This window comes from Homarus americanus, unplaced genomic scaffold, assembly GCF_018991925.1.
Source record: "Homarus americanus isolate GMGI-L3 unplaced genomic scaffold, GMGI_Hamer_2.0 scaffold31037, whole genome shotgun sequence".
In the NCBI taxonomy this organism is placed as follows: Eukaryota; Metazoa; Arthropoda; class Malacostraca; order Decapoda; family Nephropidae; genus Homarus; species Homarus americanus.
Window position 1 is genome coordinate 1,156,409 of NW_024722227.1, and position 26,292 is coordinate 1,182,700.

At 39.2% G+C, this 26,292-nt stretch overlaps 1 protein-coding gene across 1 annotated transcript; it reads left to right on the plus strand.

Moving 5' to 3' along the window:
* Positions 1-4,367: 4,367 nt before the first annotated feature.
* Positions 4,368-24,944, plus strand: LOC121862258 (tumor suppressor candidate 3-like). Its single transcript, XM_042360362.1, has 8 exons — positions 4,368-4,499; positions 10,987-11,156; positions 12,051-12,168; positions 16,059-16,199; positions 18,164-18,304; positions 19,646-19,796; positions 22,837-23,002; positions 24,380-24,944. The coding sequence occupies exons 1-8, from the start codon at positions 4,422-4,424 to the stop codon at positions 24,393-24,395; spliced, it is 981 nt and encodes a 326-aa protein (XP_042216296.1). The 5' UTR covers positions 4,368-4,421; the 3' UTR covers positions 24,396-24,944.
* Positions 24,945-26,292: the final 1,348 nt, after the last annotated feature.

Below are 26,292 nucleotides of genomic sequence, written 5' to 3' on the forward strand. Positions count from 1 at the left end.
TGCTGTTTCAAAATATTTGTACAGAGGTTCTGAAGATTCCAGCAACCCCTCAGGATGTGAGGAGGCTGGGACAAAAGCAGGGGGCTAAGCCTCGCCCCCTCAGGATCACACTAGGAGTGAGGAGGAGAAATGGCAAGTTATTCGGCAGGCAAAAAACTTAGCAAGGAGCGAGGCATTTCGGGATGTATTTATTCACCCAGACCGCACGGTAATGCAGAGGGAACAGCACAAGAAGCTCCTGCAGGACTTGAAGCAGAAGAGGGAGGAGTCGAGGAGGAACGGGGACAGGTGTACATGGGTTATACTCAGGGGGAGGGTAGTGGAAACAAGTGTGCCGACACAGGGCCAGGGGGCAGCAGTGCACCCTCCACCCACTCAACCCCCCACCCGGGAGGCGGCACCAGCTCAGCCTACCGGACAGGAGGGAACGAGCGCCGTGTAAACAATGACATTTCTAACCACACCCTGCAAAATACAGTGTACTTAGCAAATGCTGCAGCTTCTGAGAATGTGGGTGGAGCGGGTTTATTACTAAGAGCAGAGACGTTACCGAGAACAAATTCTGGCTTGAATGTCATGTACACTAATACTGACACGTTCCTTGATAAGAGAGAGGAGTTTGAAACACTACTAAGAGTACACCAACCAGATATTGTAGGAGTTGTAGAACTGTTGCACAAGAACAGGAGAATCGACCCAGAGGAATGAGTTCAGTATTGCTGGATATGACTCATTTACGAACCTTTCTCAAGAAACTTGCAAGAGGGTTGTGGTTATCTATGCTAGGCAAGACCTTAGAGCCAGCCAGGCGAGGGTACAGGGAGAGGATGTTTTTGAAGAGTCCAAGTGGTGTAAAATTAAATTAAAGGGAGGGGACTTACTTATCGTTGGGTGTATCTACAGATCCCCAAACTGCGGCCAACTAAATCAAAGGAATTTAAGAACCTTAATAAACAACGCGGCAATGGTCAACCCTAGCAACCTCCTTATCATGGGGGACTTTAACTATGACGACATCAACTGGAGAAACGAGTCCGCCCCAAATGACTTGAATAACCCTACTACTCTTTTTGTAGAAACTCTGAGAGAAAATTTACTGTTCCAACATGTTAGAGACCCGACACATTACAGAGGGGAGCAAATACCCAAGCCACTTGACCTCATCATAACAAATGAGGAGGGTATGGTGGCCAAACTGGAACACCTTGCCCCAGTTGGCCCCAGTCACCATATGGTGTTGTCATTCAGATTTAACTGTTACCTAGTTCAGGATAAGGACAGGCCAAGGTGCAAATATTACAAGGGAAATTACAATGGGATGAGGGAAGAGATGAGTGGTATCAACTGGCCTGACTCATTAAGGTACAAGAACGCAGACACTACGCTGAATATCATAACTAGTAAAATGACCCATTTGATCGATAAATATATACCCAAGACCAAACCCAGTGCTTCTAGGAATACGAGGGGATCCCTACACATGAACCATGTGGCGGTCGACAAAATTAAGAAGAAAACACAGAAATTCAAGACTTGGGTTGGGTCAAACGATGAGCAAGACAGGAGGATGTATGCAAGAGCCAGAAACCAAGCAAAGATACGGTGTAGAAGGGCTGAAAAGGAGTTCCAGAGGCTGGTTGCAAGCGAGGTCAAGTCAAACCCAAAGGCGTTTTACAGCTATGCAAAATCAAAATTAAAAACGCGAGTAGGAGTATCAGACCTGAGGCTTGAAGATGGTAGTTACGCAGATTCTGACCAGGATAAAGCTAAGGCATTGAACAGCTTCTTTTCCTCGGTGTTCAAAAGAGGATGCAATTAACCTTCCTGCATTTGAGGACAGAGGGTTCGACAAAGAGGGTAATAGAAATAAACTGTCAAAGCTAAAGGTCCATAAGAGTCCCGGCCCCGACATGGTGCATCCTAGAGTGCTAAGAGAGTTATGCAACGAGCTTGCAGAGCCCCTGAAGATCCTGTTTTGTAAATGCCTGTATGAACAAAAGGTCCCCAGTGAATGGAAAGTGGCTTATGTGAGTCCTATCTTCAAGAAGGGTGATAGTCACTCCACGAACAACTATAGACCTGTGAGCCTGACCAGCATAATATGTAAAGTACTTGAGAGTATTGTCACAGATGCCGCAATGGAACATCTAATACGAAACAACCTTGTAAAGGATTGCCAACACGGTTTCATGCCGGGGCGCTCCTGCTTAACACAATTGCTCAAGGTATTGGATATTTCGACCCATATTCTGGAACGGGGTGGTAATATCGACAATAGTTACCTAGATTTTGCCAAGGCTTTTGACAGTGGACCCCATGAAAGGCTGAAAATCAAACTGGAAGGGTACGGAATTCGGGGAAATGTCCTAGCATGGATAGAAGACTTTCTACACGACCGCAAGCAGTGTGTGATGATTAATGGCACAAAATCATCATCTGTACCTGTCACAAGTGGGTACCACAGGGCAGTGTATTGTGCCCGCTGTTGTTTGTTTGTTTCATAAATGACATGCCTGACGTTGTACACTCCTCCATACAAATGTTTGCCGATGACGCTAAGTTATTTCCGGAAATTAAGAACCAAGCGGACTGTGAAGAGCTGCAGAAGGACCTCTGTGGCCTCCAGGAATGGTCGAAAAAATGGCTGCTGAGATTCAATGTCACGAAGTGTAAGAGGATGCACCTGGGGCGTACCAACGGTAAGGAGGCGTATCATATGTCCCAACGGGATGAAGAAACCGCACTAGTTGAGACTGAATGCGAGAAGGACCTAGGTGTGTATGTTGACAATGAGCTGAAGTTCTTGGGCCATTGCGAGAAGAAGGTAAACCAGGCAAATAAATTATTGGGTCTTATAAGAAGGTCCTTCAGATATCTAGACGGTCCATCCCTTGTAAAGATCTTCAAGATTGAAGTGCTTCCCCATCTGGAGTACTGTCACCCCATCTGGTCCCCGAGATATGCGTGGGACTGTCAGTTGGTTGAAAATGTTCAAAGGAGGGCCACCAGACTGGTGCCTGCACTTCGGCACCTCAGCTACCCTGAGAGATTGGAGCGCCTGAACTTGCCTAGCTTATACTACAGACAGGCAAGGGGGGACCTAATTGAGGTGTATAAGCATCTCAGGGGGTACTACTCAGTCGAGTGTCCTTACCTGGAGCTGGCGGACGCTCGCCCCACAAGGGGTCACAGCTCAAGATTGAAGAAGCCGCAAGTCCAGAAAACTGTGAGGGCAAACTTTTTCGGAGTGAGGGTTGTGAACTCTTGGAACAATCTACCAGAGAGTGTTGTGACGGCACTGAGTGTGAGCTCTTTCAAAACAAGACTTGACCAACACTGAAGCGGGTTTAGATACATTCAGGAGCCGGTGCATGCCCAGTACTTGCCAACAGTGTGTGACAGAGACGTGACCGATCGCCCGGGCGGCTAACGAGCCGATCAATGGCTTAGAGGATAAAAGTAAAGTAACCACTGATTGGCTCGTTATCCACTTGGGCGATCGGGTGCGTCTCTGTCATTAAACTCCACCTCAGTGCCGTCACATCACTCTCTGGTAGATTACTCTAAGTTCACAACTCAACTCATGACAAGGGATTCGGGGTTCAGTAGAGGTTCAGGTTGGTGTGACAAGAGATTCGGGGTTCAGTAGAGGTTCAGGTTGGTGTGACAAGAGATTCGGGGTTCAGTAGAGGTTCAGGTTGGTGTGACAAGAGATTTGGGTTCAGTAGTTTCAGGTTGGTGTGACAAGAGATTCGGGGTTCAGTAGTTTCAGGTTGGTGTGACAAGAGATTCGGGGTTCAGTAGAGGTTCAGGTAAGTGTGACAAGAGATTCGGGGTTCAGTAGAGGTTCAGGGTGTGACAAGAGATTCGGGGTTCAGTAGAGGTTCAGGTAAGTGTGACAAGAGATTCGGGGTTCAGTAGAGGTTCAGGTAAGTGTGACAAGAGATTCGGGGTTCAGTAGAGGTTCAGGTAAGTGTGACAAGAGATTCGGGGTTCAGTAGTTTCAGGTTGGTGTAACAAGAGATTCGGGGTTCAGTAGAGGTTCAGATTGGTGTCATAATTAGTTACGGGTTCACTAGGGGTTCGGGCAGGTTCTTCACCAACTAGCGGTTCAATCATCGCTTCAGCCAATCAGCGGTGGACAGCCTGCAGGGCCGGGAACACTGTAGACTCTATAACACATGACCACGCAGGAGAGGTTCACATGTACTTAATGAATTTAATATTGAAACACTATTTAAAATTATGTCATATTAAAATACAAATACAAAATTGGAACAAGAAAAATACAGTAATATTGTACTTTAATGACATTTAACGTATATTAAACTTTGATAAAATAAAGAAGCATCGAGAAGTGTGGGAGTAAAGCCAGTGTGGTGTGGGTCATGTCGTCTATAGTGTGAGTGTAAACAAGCAACATGAGTGTCCCCCGAGGAGTATTGTTGTTACTGTTGGTCCTTTTATTCGGTTTTACTTTAGTTAATTGTAAAAAGGAGGTGAGTATTTTGTTTAGGTTTATTGCCGCTGTCCACTTATAAGTGTTAAGTAGTTTATATTAACTTATTTACACTTTAAAGTATAAATAATAATAACAGCTTTACTTGTTAGTCCAGATAAAGTATTTCAGGTTTTGTTTCTTTATTTGGAAATAATTAATTGTCTCCCCATGATAGTCATTTGGTGATATCTGAGAATCACCAGAAGGAGTTGTTCGATTTTGTTCATTTTTCCACATAAGTTCTTATCATTATTGCAAAGTATTTTTAGAATAGGGATAACCTAACCTAACCAGACCTGACTTAACCTAACCTAACCTAACCTAACCAGGACCCCCCTATGTTCATGCCCCCACATTTTACCTTAATCTCAAGAATCAGGCCAAATGTGTTGTTCTTGACGCAGTGACACTGATTATTACACTTTGGACAAATAACGTTGTTTGGTAATACACTGTGGGGTTTTTGAGATGTTTGGTTCACACTCAGGATGGGATGGAGAAAGGAAACTCACAATGTGCTCTCTATATACATGTTGTATTGGATGTACAATGCAGCTTGGTGCTGGGAAGGCAGCATGGTTACAAGCGTGATGTAGAGAGAGCTGGTTGGTGAGGATGCTCAGAGAAGGACAGCTTGTGGGTCGCCATGCTCGCCGGCGGGAGAGAGGACCGCCAGGCAGGCGGAGGAGGTGTTGCTGGCTGGTTGGTGTAGGTAGAGAGAGATAGGTCACCACGAGGTCAGGTCTTAAATAGTGGGGGGTAGGCGTGACTTAGCAGTTGACCCCCGCTCCGTGATGTATGGCGGCGCTGGTTGACCTAGACCACGAGGCATACACTGGGGAATTGGTGGGGTCGGCTACTCAGCGACAAACAGCGTTTGTAGGGGAGAAATCTATGACAACACCGTGTTTGGTAAATTTGCTCTTGCACACCACAACTCTGTTAGAAAGTCAAAATTATATTTTTCTAGTGTATTTGTGTGTGTGTTTAGACCGAATATGACCTTCATTTCTGGCGGAAATTAGCCGTTTTTTTTTATCAAAGTTTTTTCGTGGGACGTTTTCCGAAAAAAAATAATGGTTAAGCAAATAAACAATACACCAAAAATCACTAGAAAAACAAAAACCTAACCTAACCGACTCTCACCATATGATGGAATCGCCTATTTCTTACCTTATTGGCCTGGTTGCGACGAGTTATGACAACGCTGAATAGCTTCAAACATAGGTTGGATGCTTATATGAGCAATAGGGGTTGGGTGTTAATGGGACTGCCCAGTATGGGCCAATAGGCCTGCTGCAGTTTCCTCCATTCTTATGTTCTTATGTTCTTATATGTTGTTCTTTGCGGTATTTACATTCAGTCTTGCACTTAGGACACTTTACTGGGGTTGGAAGAACACCATGCAATTGAAAAAATGCTATAGTTTCTTCGTTTTTTTTTTTTCTTCAAAAAACTCGCAATCAGCTCCATATAATTGAAGTGACACCCATCGCAGACGTCCATGGTCGGAAATGAATTCGAATTTCAAAATATGAGACCCAAACTAAAACTTGAATTTGATTGGGCCAAAAATACTGCGAATTAAACCCAAAATCATTTTAATCGGTTGCAAAAAAAATAAAAACCTTTTGATTGGCCGCGTGACGTGTACGGGAACGCATGCGCGTGATGATTTATGAAGGAGACATGCAGTGTGGGAGGTGAGGTAGCCCATAATGGTGCAAGGTTAATGGAAGAAAATAGAGAAAATTTTGGATGTGCTATCTCCGTTATTATACATTTCCGCTGGTAATGTAATAGCTGAAAATTATCTTATAATTAGACGTCTTATTAGAATATGATAATAGATTAGTGGTAAGAATGTGTGGTGTGTAAACGCAATGATACCCCATGTTTTCAAAAAAAAGAAATTGCCTCACTATTTTTCTGATGAAACTCGGTAATTGACATAAAATAATCTCATCACAATTTTGGCACAGCTCTTTCACCTGTTCAGCCATATCTGGTACCGAAAATTCAAATCTCCGCTCCCGACGCACCCACGCATTGTTCAATGGCTTAAGACAAAAGGTAAATTTACATAAGTGCACACAACTCTGTTAGAAAGTCAAAAATATATTTTTCTAGTGTATTTATGTGTGTTTAGATCGGTTAAAACCTTCATTTCCGTCGGAAATTGGCCGTTTTTTGGGGGGTGGGACGTTTTCCGACAAATTATGGCTAAGCGAATACAAAATACACAAAAAAACACTAGAAAAATGTAAACCTGACCTGACCTAACTTAACCTAACCTAACTGACTCGCGAAATCACTTATTTCTTTCCTTATTGTCCTGGTTCTCATTCGTCGTTGGATATGTTGGTCTTGAAGATATTTACATTCATTCTTGCACTTAGGACACTTTACTGGGGTCTGGAGAACACCACGAGATCTAAAAAATGCTATAGTTTCTTTGTTTTTTTCCCAAAACTTTCAATCGTCTCCAAATAATTGAAGTAGACTCCCATCGCAGACTTCAGTGGTCGGAAATGAATTTGAATTTTAAAATATGAGAGACCCAAAATAAAAATAAAATTTGATTGGGACCAAATACCGCAAATTAAACCACAAATCATTTTAATTGGGTGCAAAAAAAAACCGCTTTTGATTGACTGCGTGATGTGTACAGGAATGCATGCGCGTGATGATTTATGAAGGAGACATGCAGTGTGGGAGGTGAGGTAGGCGATAATGGCGCAAGATTAATGGAAGAAAATAAGAGAAAATTTTAGATATGCTATATCCGTTATTATACGTTTGTGACGGTAATGTAATAAAAGAAAATTACTGTCAACCCTCGCTTTACGCGGTCCCACTTTACGCGTTTACGAGGTACCCTGCCGAACACGGAATGCTCACTTTCCGCGGTGTGTGTACCCTTTTACGCGGAGAGCGGCGCAAGCTGGGTGCGCACAAGGTCGCCCAGTCATCAAAACATTACTGAGTTCTTCACCCGCCACTCACCACAGCCGGCCCAAGTCAGTGATAGTGATAATGATAGTGAGGATATGGACTTATATGGACTTTGAGGGGTTTGACAAAGAGGCCCTGCAAGCCTCTTGTGGTGGATAGTGATACAATTGATACAGGTGAGGGCCAATAATCTGCCCTCTGCCTCGGAACCAACCCCCCATCCCGTGTGCCCAGCCATCTTTTCTACTAATGTAAGTGTTAAAAAACCTAATATTATTGATATTTCTCTTAATTATTAATTGTGTGTGCATACCATCATAAAATTAAGAAGTTATTTTTACTACAACGTAGGTATTGTGTCTGAAAAAGTGGAGTTTGGGGGTCGGCCCGGTCTCTATTTCAATTAATCCCATATGTTATATTGTTCACTTTACGCGTTTCTCACTTTACGCAGGCCGCCGTGGGTTCAATTGACCGCGTAAAGTGAGGGTTCACTGTATCTTATAATTAGACGTCTTATACGAATATGATAATAGATTAGGGGTAGGAATGTTGTGTGCGCAAATGCAATAATACCAGACAAAAAACTATTGCCCAGTAATAAATCTCCTGTCGCTATAGCCAATAAGAAACTCCTACACCATCCCCCGCACATGCACTCTAGAAGCTTAAGAAGCCAACACGGAGGTAAGGAGCACTGCGTGAGCGAGGTCAGAGCTTCTCCGCCAGATGTAAACGACAAGTGGCGACACTTGTGACTGACCAAATCTAATAATATTGATAAATTAATATCTCGGTTATTCTTATTTTCCGGCAGACATATCAAAGAAGAAAAATGTCTTAGAAATGTCTAAACGTTATGAAATACTCTGTGCTTGCTAACTTATACAGTACAATATAACCAAACTAAACCTTACTAAACCCCCTAGCCGTGCGCTCTACCCCTGGACCCCCAGTGGCCCCCCCAGACGCTATGTAATAATCTCCACAATAATAGCCGTTATAGAGTTTCTTACCTTACTCCGAGTCAGGGACCCTAATGCATCGTGGGTTCCTCTGTTCTTACTCCGATTGTGGAGGGTACAGGAGAACAACTTGTTGGAAGAACAGTGTAGGAACAACAGGTGCTCATATTTTATTCTTTTTGAAATTCAATAACTTCTTTATTATCAATTTGTGATGTAAGTGTATTATAGTAAAACCTCGCTAAGCTGGACGAAATTAATTGCAAAAATTAAAAAAATTTAATAAATAAATAAATAAAAAAGTAGGATATAATTTTTTGTAAGATAACATGGCCACCATTAGCCAAAATTTCAAGGGAGCAAGACGGACAGACATCGTGATCCACCCACGCCATACACTCTTGTAAACAAAGGGAGATGCATCACGCGCTCAGTCATAAATTAGCGTTGCCTGTGATAGCATCACTTCTGCTCTCTCGCTCCGTCGATTATAATTTATTGCCATTTAGACGTGTTCAACTTCATTGTGAAACTTATTTGACATTGCCAATAATGTGATTATGCTGTAGGCTGATGTAACATACAGTATATATTTTTGCATTATTATAGAAAATTAGACAATAATCATGGCCCCTAAGAAAGTGTTTGGTGTCTGTAAGGGTGGTGAAAAGGTTAAGCTTAAAACCTTATCAGTGAACAAAAAGTTAAAGGTGATTGAAAAGCTAGAAAAAGGTGCTGCTCACTCACAAATATGTGCTAAATATGGAATTTCAAAGCACTCAGACTCAGAGTGACTGCAAGCCTCTTGCAGTCAGAGGCATGTCCAGCTGGATCTGCCTTCCAGTTTTTGGGGTAAGTGTACAGTACAGTAGGGTCGGAACATATCACGAGATAGGCCCCAAGGATGTTCATTATACTGTACACTAAATCTCAATATATAATTACATGTAATCAATGGGGAAAATAGGGTTTGGTTCTGGAGGCCAATAAAAGTGATTAAACTTGACTTAATGAGTTCATTTTCTTACTAACTAAAGCACCAATGATCATTGGCAGCAGACACCACACTGCCACCCTCACTTGACAATCCCACACCTACATGAACTACTTGAACTAGGAGGAGTGGTACTGGTATGCTTACGGTAGGCATCTTGGTAGACAGTAGTAGAGCACGTGGTGACCTTGACTGGAGAGCAAGAGAACAGTGTCCACACGTGGTAAGAACTGAATCAGAAAAACTGTGCAGGCGAGTGTGAATGCGTGAGTGAGCAGCCACAGTGGCGCCTCTTTTAAGCAAATAACACATTTGTTTGCCATGGTGGTACATTTGAAATATTTCCTGGCTGATTTCCCTCACGAAATATATAAATTTATCGCTATATATACAGTATTGGAAAATGTCGATAATTTTGGTAGTCTATATAAAAAAATCTTTTAAAAAATAGCTATACTGTATATCCCGACCCTACTGCACTTTGTGTACATTATTTTTTTTTTTAAGCATGTATTTCTTTCATAAAAATTGGATACATTGGTGTTGTACTATACAGTACTTGTTTTTTGTTTAACATATTTTATTTATTTATTTTTTTAATTTGCTCCAAGGTGGACAACCTCTTATCCCTGACACCCCTTCCCGCCAATTAGTTTGCCTTAGTGAGGCTTTTACTGTGTAAGAAAATGATCATTGAAAAAATAGTTCTTTCAATTGAGTGTAGTGAATTTCCAGAATTCTGTGGTTGCTGTTTACTGCAATATTACCAATAAATTTATTCCATAACTTTTCAGTCGGAAATTTGTAGTTATCAAGTAAAAGTAAAAAAATAAGTAAAGCACAATATTTGGTCAATCAACATGAGTGCTGATGTGACGTAATACTCGTGCGCTAATCAACGTTCGCCGGCAGTTGGAAGATGGATGTTAATTTTTTCGGAATTTTCCGGATTTTTGTGCCCCTCGGAAAATCGTTCCCAATGCCGGAATTTTTTGGAAAATTCAGGCTTTAGGAACTATTTTTTGAGAAAATTTAAATTCCGGCTGTCGGATAGTTCCGGGTTTGAGAGATTCCAGCTAACAGTGATATTACTGTACTACAGCTGCATACAAAATTAATATACTGTAAGTTGTGTATTACATTTAAATAGTGTTAAATGCTGGTAGGATATACAGTACTGTAGATCATTGGTTCTTAAACTGGAGGGCGCCAGAAGATTCCAAGGGAGGCGCGAGCGGTCAGAGAGAAAAGTCTGGACAGGAACTGAACGCGTCTTGTACACGATTGCTTATCCCTCCCTCTTTATAATAACCAAGGGTTGCATCAGGGTGGGGGGGATCTAGGACTTATGCAGTGGGGGGAGGGGGGGGGGCATGAGGCAGTGTAATGTGTTGTATTTATTAGTGGGCTACAGTACAAACTGTACATCCTTTATTTCTTAATTTTGTACAATATGTACAAATAGACTTTTGAAGAAGCATCAGGAATGTTCCTTGTTCATAAGTAGTGAGCCACTCTCTTTTATTCTTAGCTCAGTATTATATCGTGTGATTTCATCCTCAAACCCGCAGCTCACACTCTCAGAACGCGTCCAGCAGTTGTCAGATGCAGGGTTGAAGAAACCAGTCCTGCGTTTCAATGGAGACAAGTTCCGCCAGTATGTAAAAGGGACGCCTCGTAACTACTCCATGATTGTCATGTTCACAGCCTTGGCTCCTTCTAGACAATGTGGTATTTGTAGGTAAGTCATAATGATGTAGAATGGTATTTGTAGTTACAGTATGTAATACAGGTACACCACCGATTTTCCGGCAACGGATGGTCCGGTACCTCGTTTATCCCGGACAAAATTCCCGCGACCTCCAGCTTAGTTTACTGGGCTGCCCACAGATGGCTTTACGTGTTAACTGCGCTCACTTTGTTTGTATACTCTGCAGTTGCTGATGGTAGCTCCTTGATTTTGTGTAATTATCAGCATATTTTGGACATATTTAACACCACAAGTCCAAGATGAAACAGACAGCAACCCTGACAGCCCCAGCTTCCAGACCTTTGTAATTAGGTCTTCAATATTTGTGAAACTCTACAAATTGCCACTCTGGGAGTGGCAGTACTGCAACATTCTTTGTACTAAATAATTAATAAACCTGCATCATTTATACAGCCTGTATTTCATTTAATTATTTTATTTACATTTAATATAAGTTTAATTTAAGTTTCTAGCAGCCATGGTGCTTTAAAGATACCGGGAGGTGTATAGCTAGTTGGTCAGAGGTGTATTGCTTAATATGACCTCTGTTAATCTGGCAAGGCTCAGGAACCAAAGGTGCTGGAAAATCGGTGGTGTACTTGTAATACTGTACTATACTGTATTTGTAGTTATGTAATACTGTACTTTGTGGTCAATAAGTTTTTGTGTACATCTTCGGTACATATTTTTAATAGTACAGTGCATTTAACATTGAATAAGAAACTAACCAACTTCACATTGCTAATACAGTGTATAAATATCTGCAAATAATACTTTTGACTCTTTATTTCATAATGATGTTATTTCAGTAGTAGGTATTTTTGCTAAGTATGTTTAAGAAAAGAGACGGGGCTAATAATTAATAGGGACTTATCATTGCTACAGGCATGCACACGATGAGTTCCAGCTGGTAGCTAACTCCTGGCGGTACTCTCAGGGCTACTCCAACAAACTCTTCTTTGCTCTTGTAGACTTTGATGAAGGTCCAGATGTCTTCCAACAGGTGAGATTATAACTGTACTGTATGCAATCTATTAAAAAAATATACTGTACTGTACACACACCAAAAATTAGTCCTGTCTGGTTTTGTGCAGTGTGGCAGCTCTGTGTTTATTTACATTCGCCAGAAGGAAACTTGTAATAGTAAACATATTATAGAATCATCATAAAACAATATTAAAATATATATATCTCAATGTAATGATCTGTGGAATGTTAAAATAACGAGCTCCTGTAAATGCACTAGTGAAGGGGACTGTACAGAACATTACAGGCAGTCCCTTATTTACGAATATTCAGTTTATGAAAATCCAGAGTTACAAAAAAATCCAGAATGTGATTTACATAAGAAAAATTTACAAAAATTTTCACAGTTTTTATAAGATGTTGATGTGTTGAAACTGGCATCACAGGGCTTTATGGCTCACAGGATCGCTGGTGATCACTGCCTCAAGTTACAGCCACTGAGAACACTCATGTATTTAGTATTGATATTGTATCTTCCAGTTTGATCCAATGTCGGGGGAAAGAAAAAAATATTAAATGGAAAATTTATCATTTCTTCAGATATAACCTCATCAAAAATTAAATTAATGAAAGTATGACATCTCAAATTGTAGTACAGTACCATAGACTTGGTGTTGGTGCATCACTAAAAAAAATTAAAACCATGTGCCTTTGCTGGGCTTCACAGTCTTGCACTGCATCACAACCAGTGGTGCAGTTTCTTTTGAGGTCAGAAGCCAGATTGAAGTTTTAAGAGCTCTTACGTGGCCACCTATTATTTTTTAATGTTAATGATAATACTGTACAGTACAGTATATAGAGGTTTAAATGGTATGATCGCAACCCTGGAACATCATCCCAATGCAATTCCTCTATTCAGTTAGTCTTATAATAGTGTACGGTGTATAGATACAGTAGAACGTCGATATAACACGAGATACATTCCAAGAGAGGTCACTTTAAACCGAATTTGCACCACAGTGGTCCCTTGGTTAACGAACACAATCCGTTCCAGCAGGTCGTTCGTTAACCGAAAAATTCGTTAACCGAAACCATTGTTTCAATGGGTTTTTGGGTAATTGGTTCCAGCTCACCGAAAATTGCCTAAATTCAACAAAAATGGTAGAAAAGTTCACTTACTTTGAGGTGTGTATGTAGAAGGCTCCTGGATGATGATGATGGGAATTAGAATGGGGGTGGAGGAGAAGGAAGAAGAGGAGGCATTGGGGTGGAAGAGAAGTCACCCCATGGCACCATTTCACCCATAAAATTTTAGTTCTCTTGGTGTATTTCAAGATTATTTTCTTTAAATCAACACTGCACTGCATTATATATTGTCAATATGTAAAATATATTTCAAAATGACCAATAATTTGCTTGCAAACACAGAAAAAAGCATTTAGTTGAAGAGAGTCTCAAGCAAGATGTTACCTCCACTGAAAACAGAGAGAGACTAATGCCTGTTTGCTGTGTTAAGAGGCTGGATGCCGCGCATTAAACTAGTCACTTTACCTTCAATTATGTTCAATAATTGTTAAAATGACTAAAAAATTGAATATTAAACTTTTAAAATTATTGAATAGTATAAACTTCTTGATATTTACTAAAATAGTAAGGAATTTAAGCCCTAGAATCGATTAATGTATTGGCGGACTAATACTAAAGCTGGTTGACCGGCCAGTGCAAGCGAAAACATGTTGAGGTCGGTTCGTAAGAAATTCCCTAACCATTTTTTGTTCGTTAACCGAATTTAAGAATCTTATGGGAGGCAGTTCGTTAACCGAAATTTCGTTAACCGAGTTGTTCGTTAACCGAGGGACCACTGTAAATCAAAGTGTTGTTTCAATGGAATAATTTAGTTTGGTACTTCAGAGAAACACAAAATACAAAAAGACTGAAAGTCAACCCAGATGCACCTCAGCCCATCTCCTAGAATAAACAAAACATTGTTTTTTGTAGCATTTTGTTAAAACAAGCACTCGTAAATCAACACAGCTAAAATTATGGTATGTGAAATGGTCTGTTTACTAGTGATCAGCTGATGGGAAGATTGGGGGGGCTGTTGATATGTTTGACAGTTGATGCCAAGGTTTAGTGCTTATTTATTTATCTGTCCTTAAGAGTGACTTTAAGTTTTCTCTTATAAAATGTCACTGAACTGACATGTTCTAATTAACTTTATTAAAGGGCTAAAATTTTTATCTCTTTTGCAAAATATATGACGTTTATATTCAAATTATTCGTGGTCTTGCAAGGATTCTAGCAATGCAAATTATATTCTCCTAACTTTAGTTTGATATTATATAAGATAAAAACTGTAAGTCTATAACCACCAAACCCTAGCTGGGAAGATGGGGGGGTGACAGTGACATGTTTTGACAGTTGGTGCCAAAGGTCTAGTGACGTATTTATTTGTTTATTTATGTCCTTTATATTGATTTTGTTTTTGTTTTTTGTTTATAGAATGTCACAGAAGTGACCGAGGAGAATATAATTTACATTGCTAGAATTCTTGTAAAATAGTGATTAATTTTAATAAAATCATGCTATAGTTTGCACTAGAGAAACATTTTAGTAATCATTTAGTACATTATTTTGAGTACATGTACAATACAGCTTTTCCCGTAGGACAGTGTAGCATACCCAGAGAAACATTAGACGCGAATTTTACACGATGATGCGCCAGATTGACTCGCACAACATAGGAAAGATTTGCTGTAAATTAAAACATTGTCCTTAGTTGTGGGTGTCGCTTTAAATCAATAATTTTAAATTGAATCGCTTTAAATCGACATTCTATTGTATCTTCTAAATTTTATCCAAATCTATCAACAAACTTTGCTCCTGTGTTAAGATTACTGACATTCTATGTATGTTACAGCTGCACCTCAACTTTGCTCCTGTGTTAAGATTACTGACATTCTATGTATGTTACAGCTGCACCTCAACTCTGCTCCTGTGTTAAGATTACTGACATTCTATGTATGTTACAGCTGCACCTCAACTTTGCTCCTGTGTTAAGATTACTGACATTCTATGTATGTTACAGCTGCACCTCAACTCTGCTCCTGTGTTAAGATTACTGACATTCTATGTATGTTACAGCTGCACCTCAACTTTGCTCCTGTGTTAAGATTACTGACATTCTATGTATGTTACAGCTGCACCTCAACTCTGCTCCTGTGTTAAGATTACTGACATTCTATGTATGTTACAGCTGCACCTCAACTTTGCTCTGTGTTAAGATTACTGACATTCTATGTATGTTACAGCTGCACCTCAACTTTGCTCCTGTGTTAAGATTACTGACATTCTATGTATGTTACAGCTGCACCTCAACTCTGCTCCTGTGTTAAGATTACTGACATTCTATGTATGTTACAGCTGCACCTCAACTTTGCTCCTGTGTTAAGATTACTGACATTCTATGTATGTTACAGCTGCACCTCAACTCTGCTCCTGTGTTAAGATTACTGACATTCTATGTATGTTACAGCTGCACCTCAACTTTGCTCCTGTGTTAAGATTACTGACATTCTATGTATGTTACAGCTGCACCTCAACTCTGCTCCTGTGTTAAGATTACTGACATTCTATGTATGTTACAGCTGCGCGTCAATTCTGCTCTTGTGTTAAGATTACTGACATTCTATGTATGTTACAGCTGCACCTCAACTCTGCTCCTGTGTTAAGATTACTGACATTCTATGTATGTTACAGCTGCACCTCAACTTTGCTCCTGTGTTAAGATTACTGACATTCTGTGTATGTTACAGCTGCACCTCAACTCTGCTCCTGTGTTAAGATTACTGACATTCTATGTATGTTACAGCTGCGCGTCAATTCTGCTCTTGTGTTAAGATTACTGACATTCTATATATGTTACAGCTGCGCCTCAACTCTGCTCCTGTGTTCATGCATTTCCCGGCTAAAGGAAAACCCAAGAAGGTCGATACTCTCGACATTCAGCGAGTTGGATTTGCTGCCGAAAGTATAGCTCGGTGGGTCGCTGAGAGGACGGACATCCAGGTGTGTGACTGACTTGTTACCAACACATTGTGACCTGTCTTTGTTCACTGTTCATCATCACTGGGTATGTTTTGTACAGTAGGGTATCGTTATCTTGGTTGTTGTTCAGTGGTGGGTGAGTGGATACAGCACATGCCTCTTGCCCCAAGGGTTGCTGGTTTGTGCCCAGGGTACCCCTTAATCACCCTGCTGTAAAAGGGTCAACTAACTCTACAGTTGGGGCAGTGAAGATGGTTATTTGCAGTGCCAGTCACACTTTATTCATGTACTGTGCAGTATTTCATATAAAGGTTAAGTCTGTAGCACCACCTTGGTCTGGCTCACCTAACTTACACTTGATACAATCATGTACTGTAACACCAGAACATTTTCATTAAAGTTGTAAAATATTTTCACATTTGAGAAGTAGAGTACATTACAGTAGTGATAATGAGTATTTTTATTTTCTTGCAGTAGTTTCTGAATTATGTTTTAATGTCATAGCTTAAAAACTTAAAAGGAATTTGTGAAAAGTTACTACAGTGACCCCTCGGTTAACGAACTCAATCCGTTCCAGAAGGTCGTTCGTTAACCGAAACCATTGTTTCAATGGGTTTTTGGGTAATTGGTTCCAGCTCACCGAAAATTTCCTAAATTCAACAAAAATGGTAGAAAAGTTCACTTACTTTGAGGTGTGTATGTAGAAGGCTCCTGGATGATGATGATGATGATGATGGGAATTAGAATGGGGGTGGAGGAGAAGGAAGAAGAAAAGGCATTGGGGTGGAAGAGAAGTCACCCCATGGCACCATTTCATCCATAAAATTTTAGTTCTCTTGGTGTATTTCAAGATTATTTTCTTTAAATCAACACTGCACTGCATTATATATTGTCAATATGTAAAATATATTTCAAATTGACCAATAATTTGCTTGGAAACACAGAAAAAAAGCGTTTAGTTGAAGAGAGTGTCAAGCAAGATGTTACCTTCACTGAAAACAGAGAGAGACTAACGCCCGTCTGGTGTGTTAACAGGCTGGATGGCACGCCAGAAACTAGTTTCTTTACCTTCAATTATATTCAATAATTGTTAAAATGACTAAAAAAGTTAATATTAAACTTTTAAAATTATTGAATAGTATAAACTTCTTGATATTTACTAAAATAGTAAGGAATTTAAGCCCTAGAACCGATTAATGTAATGGCGTACTGATACTAAAGCTGGTAGCCCGGTCAGTGCAAGCGAAAACATGTTGAGGTCGGTTCGTAAGAAATTCGTTAACCGAATTTTTGTTCGTTAACCGAAATGAAGATCCTTATGGAAGGCAGTTCGTTAACCGAAATTTCGTTAACTGAGGCATTCGTTAAACGAGGGGTCACTGTAATATATAATGTTTTGAAATCAAGAGTCAACAGACACTAATGAAGATTTTGATACGACCATCGAAATATTATTAAAGTAATTTGTGGACTTATAAACAGGTTCAGTAATGATAATTACAGCTGTATCTCTTCCTGTAATGTTTTGTTATTTTTATACCATCAGCTGCTGTGGATACATAAATAGTTTTTATGTATTCAGTGAAATCAATTATAGAAGTTTACAATTGATACAGAAAGTGCAGGTATATAAACAATGTACAGTTACAGAAATGTGTTCCTACACCCCCTTGTGGTAGCCATAGTCTCCAAACGGCAGTGTTGCAGTAGTAGAATCACTGTTTATGAATGATTGGGTATTGGTGGTGTAACAATGGACATGATTGGTGGAAAGGTTTGTTTTAGGTCATATAGGTTGACCGTTTGGTGACACTGGTTACCACAAGGGTGTAGTAATACATTTCTGCAACTGTACCTAGATAGTACAGGTATACTAACAAGACTAAACAGCTAGGCAGTTTGACCAAGGATAGCCAACAAAATCATCAGATATTTGTTTCCAGTAGGTTCCTCTGTGTCCTCTGCAACTGTCCAGTGTTTTCCAGATCCGAGTGTTCCGTCCCCCCAATTACTCTGGGCTGCTGGCTCTGGTGGTTCTGTTGGCATTGGTGGTCGGCCTCCTCTACCTGCGCAAGAATAACCTCGACTTCCTCTACAATAAGACTACCTGGGCTCTTGGTGCACTGGTCAGTATCACCTTGAAAATCTTAATCAGTGTTGGTAATACAATGTGTCGAATCTGGGTGGTGGATATGGACTATTTTCTTAGCTGTCATCTTTTTTATGCAGTCTTGTAGGCCACCTTCAGAGGCACACACCTCTATGGTGTTGGAAGTTTAGGTGTTTATTATGTTGTGTTGCGTCGCTGCAGGATGTTGTGAGAGTTGGAATATTTGCTAGTTATATATACAGTACTTAGTTTTTTCAGCATATTTTTGTTATTTGATATATGAGGAGCTCTAGAGCATAATCTGCTAACTGCCAAAATCGAAAATGGAGGAAAATGCTCAGGTAGGAATGTGTGACCTACAAGAGTCTTTTCAGAGGACTTTTACCCACGTGTACATACTCGCCAAAAACTTCTTGGATGCTATAAGCACAATGTTATCTGAAAAATGAACGAAGAATCGGAAACCATTCCTAAATGACAAGCCCCCATTGGGCTCATTCTCACATCCATCGTGCCCAGGTGTTGGATAAGTTTGTGTTGAGAGTGTACATATTCCCAATTAACTCTCTGACTTACCCAGGGGATAGAGGAGAGGTTGGGGAATACAATACAATACATAACATGTTTCTGTGATATATGGCTCTAAGCAGGTTATGGTCCTGAGCTCCTCATGTGTACAATCAAAGACAAAAGTCGTGTTGCGGTTTTATCCGAGGATTAAATATAACTCGTGAAACATTATGAGAGCCCCACCACAAGGCAGAGCGCACCAAAAGTTTAGCCCTTTGGCATATGTTTTCACCAAATTTCACGACACGACTTTTGTCTTTCATTGTACACATACACTATACATACTACATGTACACATACACTACACTAACATACACACTACATATACACACACATGTACTTTTATATTGTTTTAAATGTTCCTCACAATGATCAGACTTTATTCCTACTAATTTTTAGGTTCATTTAGGCTTCTCAAAAAAAACAACCCTGTATTACTTATCTCTGTCAACAGCAGGTACAGTCTCATTCAAGATTCTTCAAACACTGCTGGAGACAGCTGGCAACTCAAGGCAGTTTGTTTACTATAGTACGTAGTAAAAATTATGAATGAATGTAAAAGTGATCGGTGATTGGTCACTTAGTTCCCCGTTACTTAATTAATGGTTGGGCTTTGCTTCGTATTATATTTTACTACGTACTATAGTAAACAAACGGCCTTGAGTTGCCAGCTGTCTCCAGCAGTGTTTGAAGAATCTCGAACGAGATCTGTACCTTATGTTCTTAGACTGTACATATTTAAAAGTGATAAAATAGAAGTCCTTAAGTAAATTTTATCTTTCAACAGGCCTTTACCTTCGCTATGACCTCAGGCCAAATGTGGAACCATATCCGAGGACCACCATTCCTGCAGAAGACTCAAGCTGGGAATATTGCTTACATCCATGGATCATCACAGGGACAGTTTATTGTTGAAACTTATATTGTAGCCATGCTCAGTAAGTTGTAGCCATGCTCATTGTATCCTATTTACCATTAGTGAATGAACAAAAAAATATGTCTGTAATTTTTAATTTCTTAGAGAAGCATTAAATATTTGTACAGAGTTGCTTTCAGATTGTTTTTAAGTTTGATAATGAAAGAAAATAATCAGATAATGAAAGCCTAGACTGTGGAGCAGGAGTTACATGTGTGGGTGACTGTATTTTCTTGCACTAGGAGTCACTTTGTGTTTGAACAACTACAGTCTAGGAAGCAGTTGTTCAGTTTTAAGATAATAGAATTGGTAATGAACTGAGAAGTATTGTAGTGTCTTACTGAATGTAATTTTTTTTTTTTTTTTTTTGCAGTCCTCTGCCCTCTTCTCTCTCATTCCTTCAAATACTCATCTCTCATCTTTGGCATGGTTGTCAATGGCTTTTGGGGATTCGTTTAGCTCGAATTTGTAAGGGATATGACTTTTGAGGAATGTATCTCATGTTAAGCAAGGATTTACTGTCTGTATTGTACAGGGGGTCCCCAAATTTACGGGAGTTAGGTTCTCAAAATGGCCTCGAATCGCCAAATCCGCGATTAACATTTGCGGACCGGGGAGGGCGGTACATTTGTACTTGTGTACAAAGAAATGTGTATTCACTTTGTGTTTGCCTTTAGGACAATCATTTATTTTACCTGTAGTGTATATACAGAGTATGTGTAATAATAATGATAATTAATGTTTATTGAAAGAGCATGGCAGCCGGAAGGCTGAAAATATACAGTTACTTAATTGGGGAATGAGCCTCTTGATTTACAAATAATATACAAGTAACATTAGTGATACAATAACTAGGTGGGGAGAAGCTCAAACTACAGGGCATTTCAACATAGTGACAGTGCAAAAAGTAAGATTGACTGGGAGTGAATACACTGGTTGGTTACAAGCTATTGATAATTTTTACAATGGTTGGGCTGTTCTTATAGCAATCAGTTAGTACTCATATGGGCTGGATGCGGTTGTGGTGTCAAACAGCAATTCTCGGGCGAGGGATCTCAGGTGGTGGTAGGTTCCGGTGTCTAGGATGGTGCAGAAGCTTCTCACCAAATTTGCAGATGAGGTCGTGGTGATGGTCAGTGAGAGCCGAGAGGGTCAGTGTGTTTTGCGCTTCTTGATATGTGGAGTAGGAAGGGGAGAGAATAATCTTGCATGCTCTCTTTTGCACTTTTTCTAGGTGTTTACGTTGTGTGGCATTTAGGGAGGAAGGCCAGGTAGGGGAGGCATAGGTGAGCTTGGGAAGTATGAATGTTGAGTAAACACTGAGGAGCTCGGGTGCACATACAAATAAATAATAATGGGAAAACACTCACAAATACAGTATTATCCCGCTTTACACGGTTTCACTTTCCGCGATTTCTCATTTACGCGGTACCTTGCCAGAACCGGACTTTCACCTTCCGCGGTGCATCTACTCATATACGCGGTGAAGTATAATTTTTTATTTTTTATTTAGCTCATAAAATTCATACAAATTACCCGGCCAAAATATAATTTACATTGCTGGAATTCTTACAATATGATGATCATTTTGAATATAAACATCATGGATTTTGCATTAGACATACAAATTTTAGATCTACTGTAATAATTTGGTTTACACAAAGGAAATATTTTATCCTTTGTGCAGAATACGTATATGAAGTTTACATTCAAGATATTCCCTGACCTACAAGGAATCCAGGAATGTCAATTATATTATCCTAACTTTAGTCTGAGGTATTATTTATTACTAAAAGTTAAAATCTAGTATTTTTCCCAAAATTTCTCTGGTAGGGAGGGAAGGTGGGGGGTGGGGGGGAGGGTTGGGACCGACCGACCGACCCAGCTGGCGTGAGTGTGAGGAGGGGGGGAGGCAAGGTGGGGTACTTTGATTGACAGATAGTGTCGTGAAGAATATTTTTTTTTTATTAACTGAAGATATTTGTTTTAGCTCATAAAATTCATACAAATTACTCGACCAGAAAATAATTAACATTGCTGGAATTCTTACAATATGATGATAATTTTGAATATAAACATCATGGATTTTGCATTAGACATACAAATTTTAGATCTAATGTAATAATATGGTTTACACAAAGCAAAAATTTTATCTTTTGTGCAAAATATATGAAGTTTACATTCAAAATATTCCGTGACCTGCAAGGAATCCAGAAATGTCAATTATATTATCCTAACTTTAGTCTGAGGTATTATTTATTACTAAACGTTAACATTTCTCAGAGAGGTAGGGGCCAGTGAGCTGGGAAGAGTGAGGGGGGGGGATTTGAGTCCATTATTTGAATGGACATTAACCTGGCGACTGTATTTCTCTTAAATATTAATTGTGTGAGCATACCATCATAAAATTTAGATGTTATTTTTACTACAACATAAGTATTGTGTCGGAAAAAGTGGAGTTTGGGGGTCGGGCCAGTCTCTGTTGGAATTAATCCCATATGTTCTGTTGTTCACTTTACGTGGTTTTCACTTTCCGCGGTACCCTGTGGGTTCAATTGACCGCGTAAATCGGGGTACTACTGTACTGTAATCTGAAATAAATATATTAAAAATGTTGAGTCTACCCTCAAGTCCACTCCGTGCTTTGTTAATAATACAGTAAAGTATAGTATTGTATATATATTTGTGTCTACACACACACACATACACACACACACACATACATACATACATACAATACATACAATACAGGTAAAGGAAATTACTGTCTCTAGAACAAATGGCTCCCTGTCTCGGCCACAAAAATGTCAGCAACTTTAAAACTACCCACAGACATTCTTGGGTACATTCAGCGTATTATTTGTGAATAATAGAGGACCGCAAAATAAAAACCTGTGAACTTGGGGGGGCCCCTTATACAGGTATATTTCATTTTGTATCTTAGATTGGTAGGTTATGTAGCCTTTAAAACTTGCTTCAAAATTTGTTTGATGACAGCTATTACACTGTGTAATTAGGTAAGTGAGCCGTGTAGTAAATTCTTCACTGAATGTTCTTTGCAGATGCAGCTGTTGTTTTGGGTATGATCCTGATGACTGAAGCTGCCAACAAACGCGACGACGTGAGGAAACGCCGTATCTATGCCATCATTGGGCTGGGTCTGGTGGCCTTCTTCTTCTCACTCTCTTTGTCCATATTCCGTTCAAAAGCCCACGGATACCCATATAGGTGAGTAACTTTGGCATAAGTCTTGACAGAAAGACAGGACCATGTAAGTGCTTATACATATACAGTACATTACTCTTCAGTCATTGCCATACCTTTGCATAAAGTAGTGGCTTGCAATACCTCATACAAAATATTAACATAATTTGCATATAAAAAGGCTGTACAGTACTATATACGTACAGTAATACAGGGTATCTCCGTTAGCCGGAATCCCTCAAACCCGGAAATCTCCGATAGCCAGAATTAGAATCTGCTCAGAAAATCTTTCCCAAAGCGAGAATTTTCCATAAACATCCGGCTTTGGGAGCAAATTTTCCGAGTTTGAAATTCGAGAGAATTTTCTGAAAATGTCTTGAATAAAGATGAAAGTTAAAGTATCATTGGTGGGGACCTGACCTGACATGACTCAATGTCAGGTGGAGGTAGGATGGGGGATTAGTGGTCTCATGACCTGACGATGTCTTGAATATACACGAAACCTAAGGGAGATTGTGATATGTAAAAGTATAAATAAGCAAAGTTGTTTCCCTTCAACATTACATTACATAACATTTTAATATATGGAGTGAGAAAGCAGAAAGGTGTGGCTGATTAGAGAGATGGAGTGGAAAGGAGTGGTAACATGCACCAGTGTTGCCAAGCGATAAGCTCCTCAACAGCTGATCTTTTAATTCGCCTCCATGCAGTCACACAACAAGACCCTCACTGGATGCTTGTTGTCTTAATTCCCGTGTGTGTGTGTTTTTTTTTTCAGTGTTTGTCAGTGTTAGTTGTCAAGTTGCACTCAATGCTTAAGTGATTATTGCTGTCATTCAGAGATTGAATCAAAGAGGGATATAAGTTAGCCAAATTTGCTCGACCAATGTGTCGACTTGGTGTTCGGGAAATGTTTTGAAGGTTGTGGCCTAAATGTGATTTATGCAGTTAACAGCAATTTGTTTTCAGTAGCATTTTTGTAATATATGCTGTAAAAGGGTTAATATTGTCCATCATTATTGTCTTAAGTTGTGCCTTTGATGCTATAGGGAACTGGACTGCTGTAATGTACCTGGAGAAACAAACCGGTTTTATTTTTATGTTTACTTATACCACTTTTTCCGCAATTTTTTATTTTTTTTTGTCATAATTAGTTCTTACCACCAGGAATAATTTTGTTTGAGAATTAATCCCTCATTAAAAATGTGTTCAGCCAGTAATCATATGTTGATGTGGAGTACTGTGTGATGTATATGGTGGTGTAGTGATGGTGGTAACTTGAGTATATTTGAGGAAGGAGCCATAACATTGGTGTGGCCAGAAATTTCAGTCCCCACTATCGCTACACCATCATATATATCATGCAATGTATTGTAATCAATTATTTATTTTCTGTTTCAGCTTTCTTCTGAAATAAACCCTGGAGAGCAGAGTGAAGCAAGTCCCAGCAAGTTTTCTTCTGAAATATTTTTTATTTGGTTATGGAGTGAACTTACATACCGGTAGTCTGATTCTGGTATGGCTGCCTTACATTTGAGTAGTGTGAGATCCTTGAGAGTTACTATTTATTGTAGATAGTAAAATTTATTTTATTTTTCATTTACTTTATTTTCTAATTACCTGATATCTACTGCGATTATTACAAACATTATGCTTGTGTAAGATTGTGTTGTGTAGATGGATATGAACTTGAAAGGGATATTTACTGCAGTTAGTCTTTGCATTCCAACAAGAAGGTATGATTGTTTACCCTTGTGTTGTTTTAGCAACTTGTATGATATTTATTTAAAAATATTATCACAGCTTCCACTTGTGGTGTTACTTTATGAATAGTAGTTTGAATTTACCATCAGACACTTAACGTCTTTATGATGAATCTTTTTTGTTTTCTGTTTTGTAAATGTCAAAGTGAGACGATCTAACTTTGGTATTATAAATCATCAAATAAAAGGAATTATGCAAAATCTTTTTCCTTTTTATTTTTTTTGGTGAAAATAGATTAATTTACTATCTTAACTGCATTACTTTATACTGGTGTTCTTCAGACATTGGAAAGGGAATTTCCTTAATATACTTTAGAAATAAAAAATTACAGTCAACCCTCACTTTACGCGGTTAATGTAACCCACAGGGTACTGCGGAAAGTGAGAAACGCTTAAAGTGAATAACATAACATATGGGATTAAATGAAATAGAGACCGGCTGACCCCCAAACTCCACTTTTTCCAACACAATACCTATGTTCTAGTAAAAATAACATCTTAATTTTATGATGGTACATGCACACAATTAATACTTAAGATAAATAGATAAATACAGTCGCCAAGTTAATGTCCATTCAAATAATGGACACGACTCCCTCCCCCTCTTCTCACACTACACTGCTGGCTCTTCCCTCTGAGAAATTTTTGGGGGAAAACCAGGTATAGTAATAAATAATACCTCAAACTAAAGTTAGGATAATATAATTGACATTGCTGGATTCCTTGTAAGACCAGGAATATTTTGAATATAAATGTCATATATTTTTCACAAAAGATAACATATTTACTCAGATTAAATATTTTATCTAAAATTTGTATGTCTAATGCAAAATATATGATGTTTATATTCAAAATGATCACCAAATTGTAAGAATTCCAGCAGTGTAAATTATATTCTGGCCGGGTAATTTATATGAATTTTATGAGCTAAAATAAAAATCTTCAGTTAATAATAAAAAAAATATTCTTCACACGGTAACAGATGGTCGGTCGCCGGTCCCTCCCCCCCACCAACGTCCCTACTAGATAAATGTGTGGGAATACCAGACTGTTTACCTTTTTAGTAATAAATAATAAATCAGACTAAAGTTAGGATAATATAATTGACATTGCTGGATTCCTTGTAAGACCAGGAATATTTTGAATATAAATATCATATATTTTGCACAAAAGATAACATATTTACTCAAGAGTAAACATTATATCTAAAATTTGTATGTCTAATGCAAAATCTATGATGTTTATATTCAAAATGATCATCAAATTGTAAGAATTCCAGCAATGTAAATTATATTCTGGCCGGATAATTTGTATGAATTTTATGAGCTAAATAAAAAAATTATACTTCACCGTGTAAAGGGGTACACCCACCGCGGAATGTGAGCATCCTAGGTTCTGGCAGGGCACCGCGTAAACGTGGAAACGCGGAATGTGGGACCGCGTAAAGTGAGGGTTGACTGTATTTGTTTTTATGACCCACAATTATATACTTCACATACATATAAATGGCATTAAACACTTGACAATAATACAAGTTGCAATAACAAATAT

Coding starts and splice junctions, on each gene's coding strand:
- LOC121862258 (XM_042360362.1), top strand. CDS start 4,422: ATGAGTGTCCCCCGAGGAGTATTGTTGTTACTGTTGGTCCTTTTATTC. Junction 12,169..16,058: donor GTCCAGATGTCTTCCAACAG/GTGAGATTATAA, acceptor TATATGTTACAG/CTGCGCCTCAACTCTGCTCC. Junction 18,305..19,645: donor CCTGGGCTCTTGGTGCACTG/GTCAGTATCACC, acceptor ATCTTTCAACAG/GCCTTTACCTTCGCTATGAC.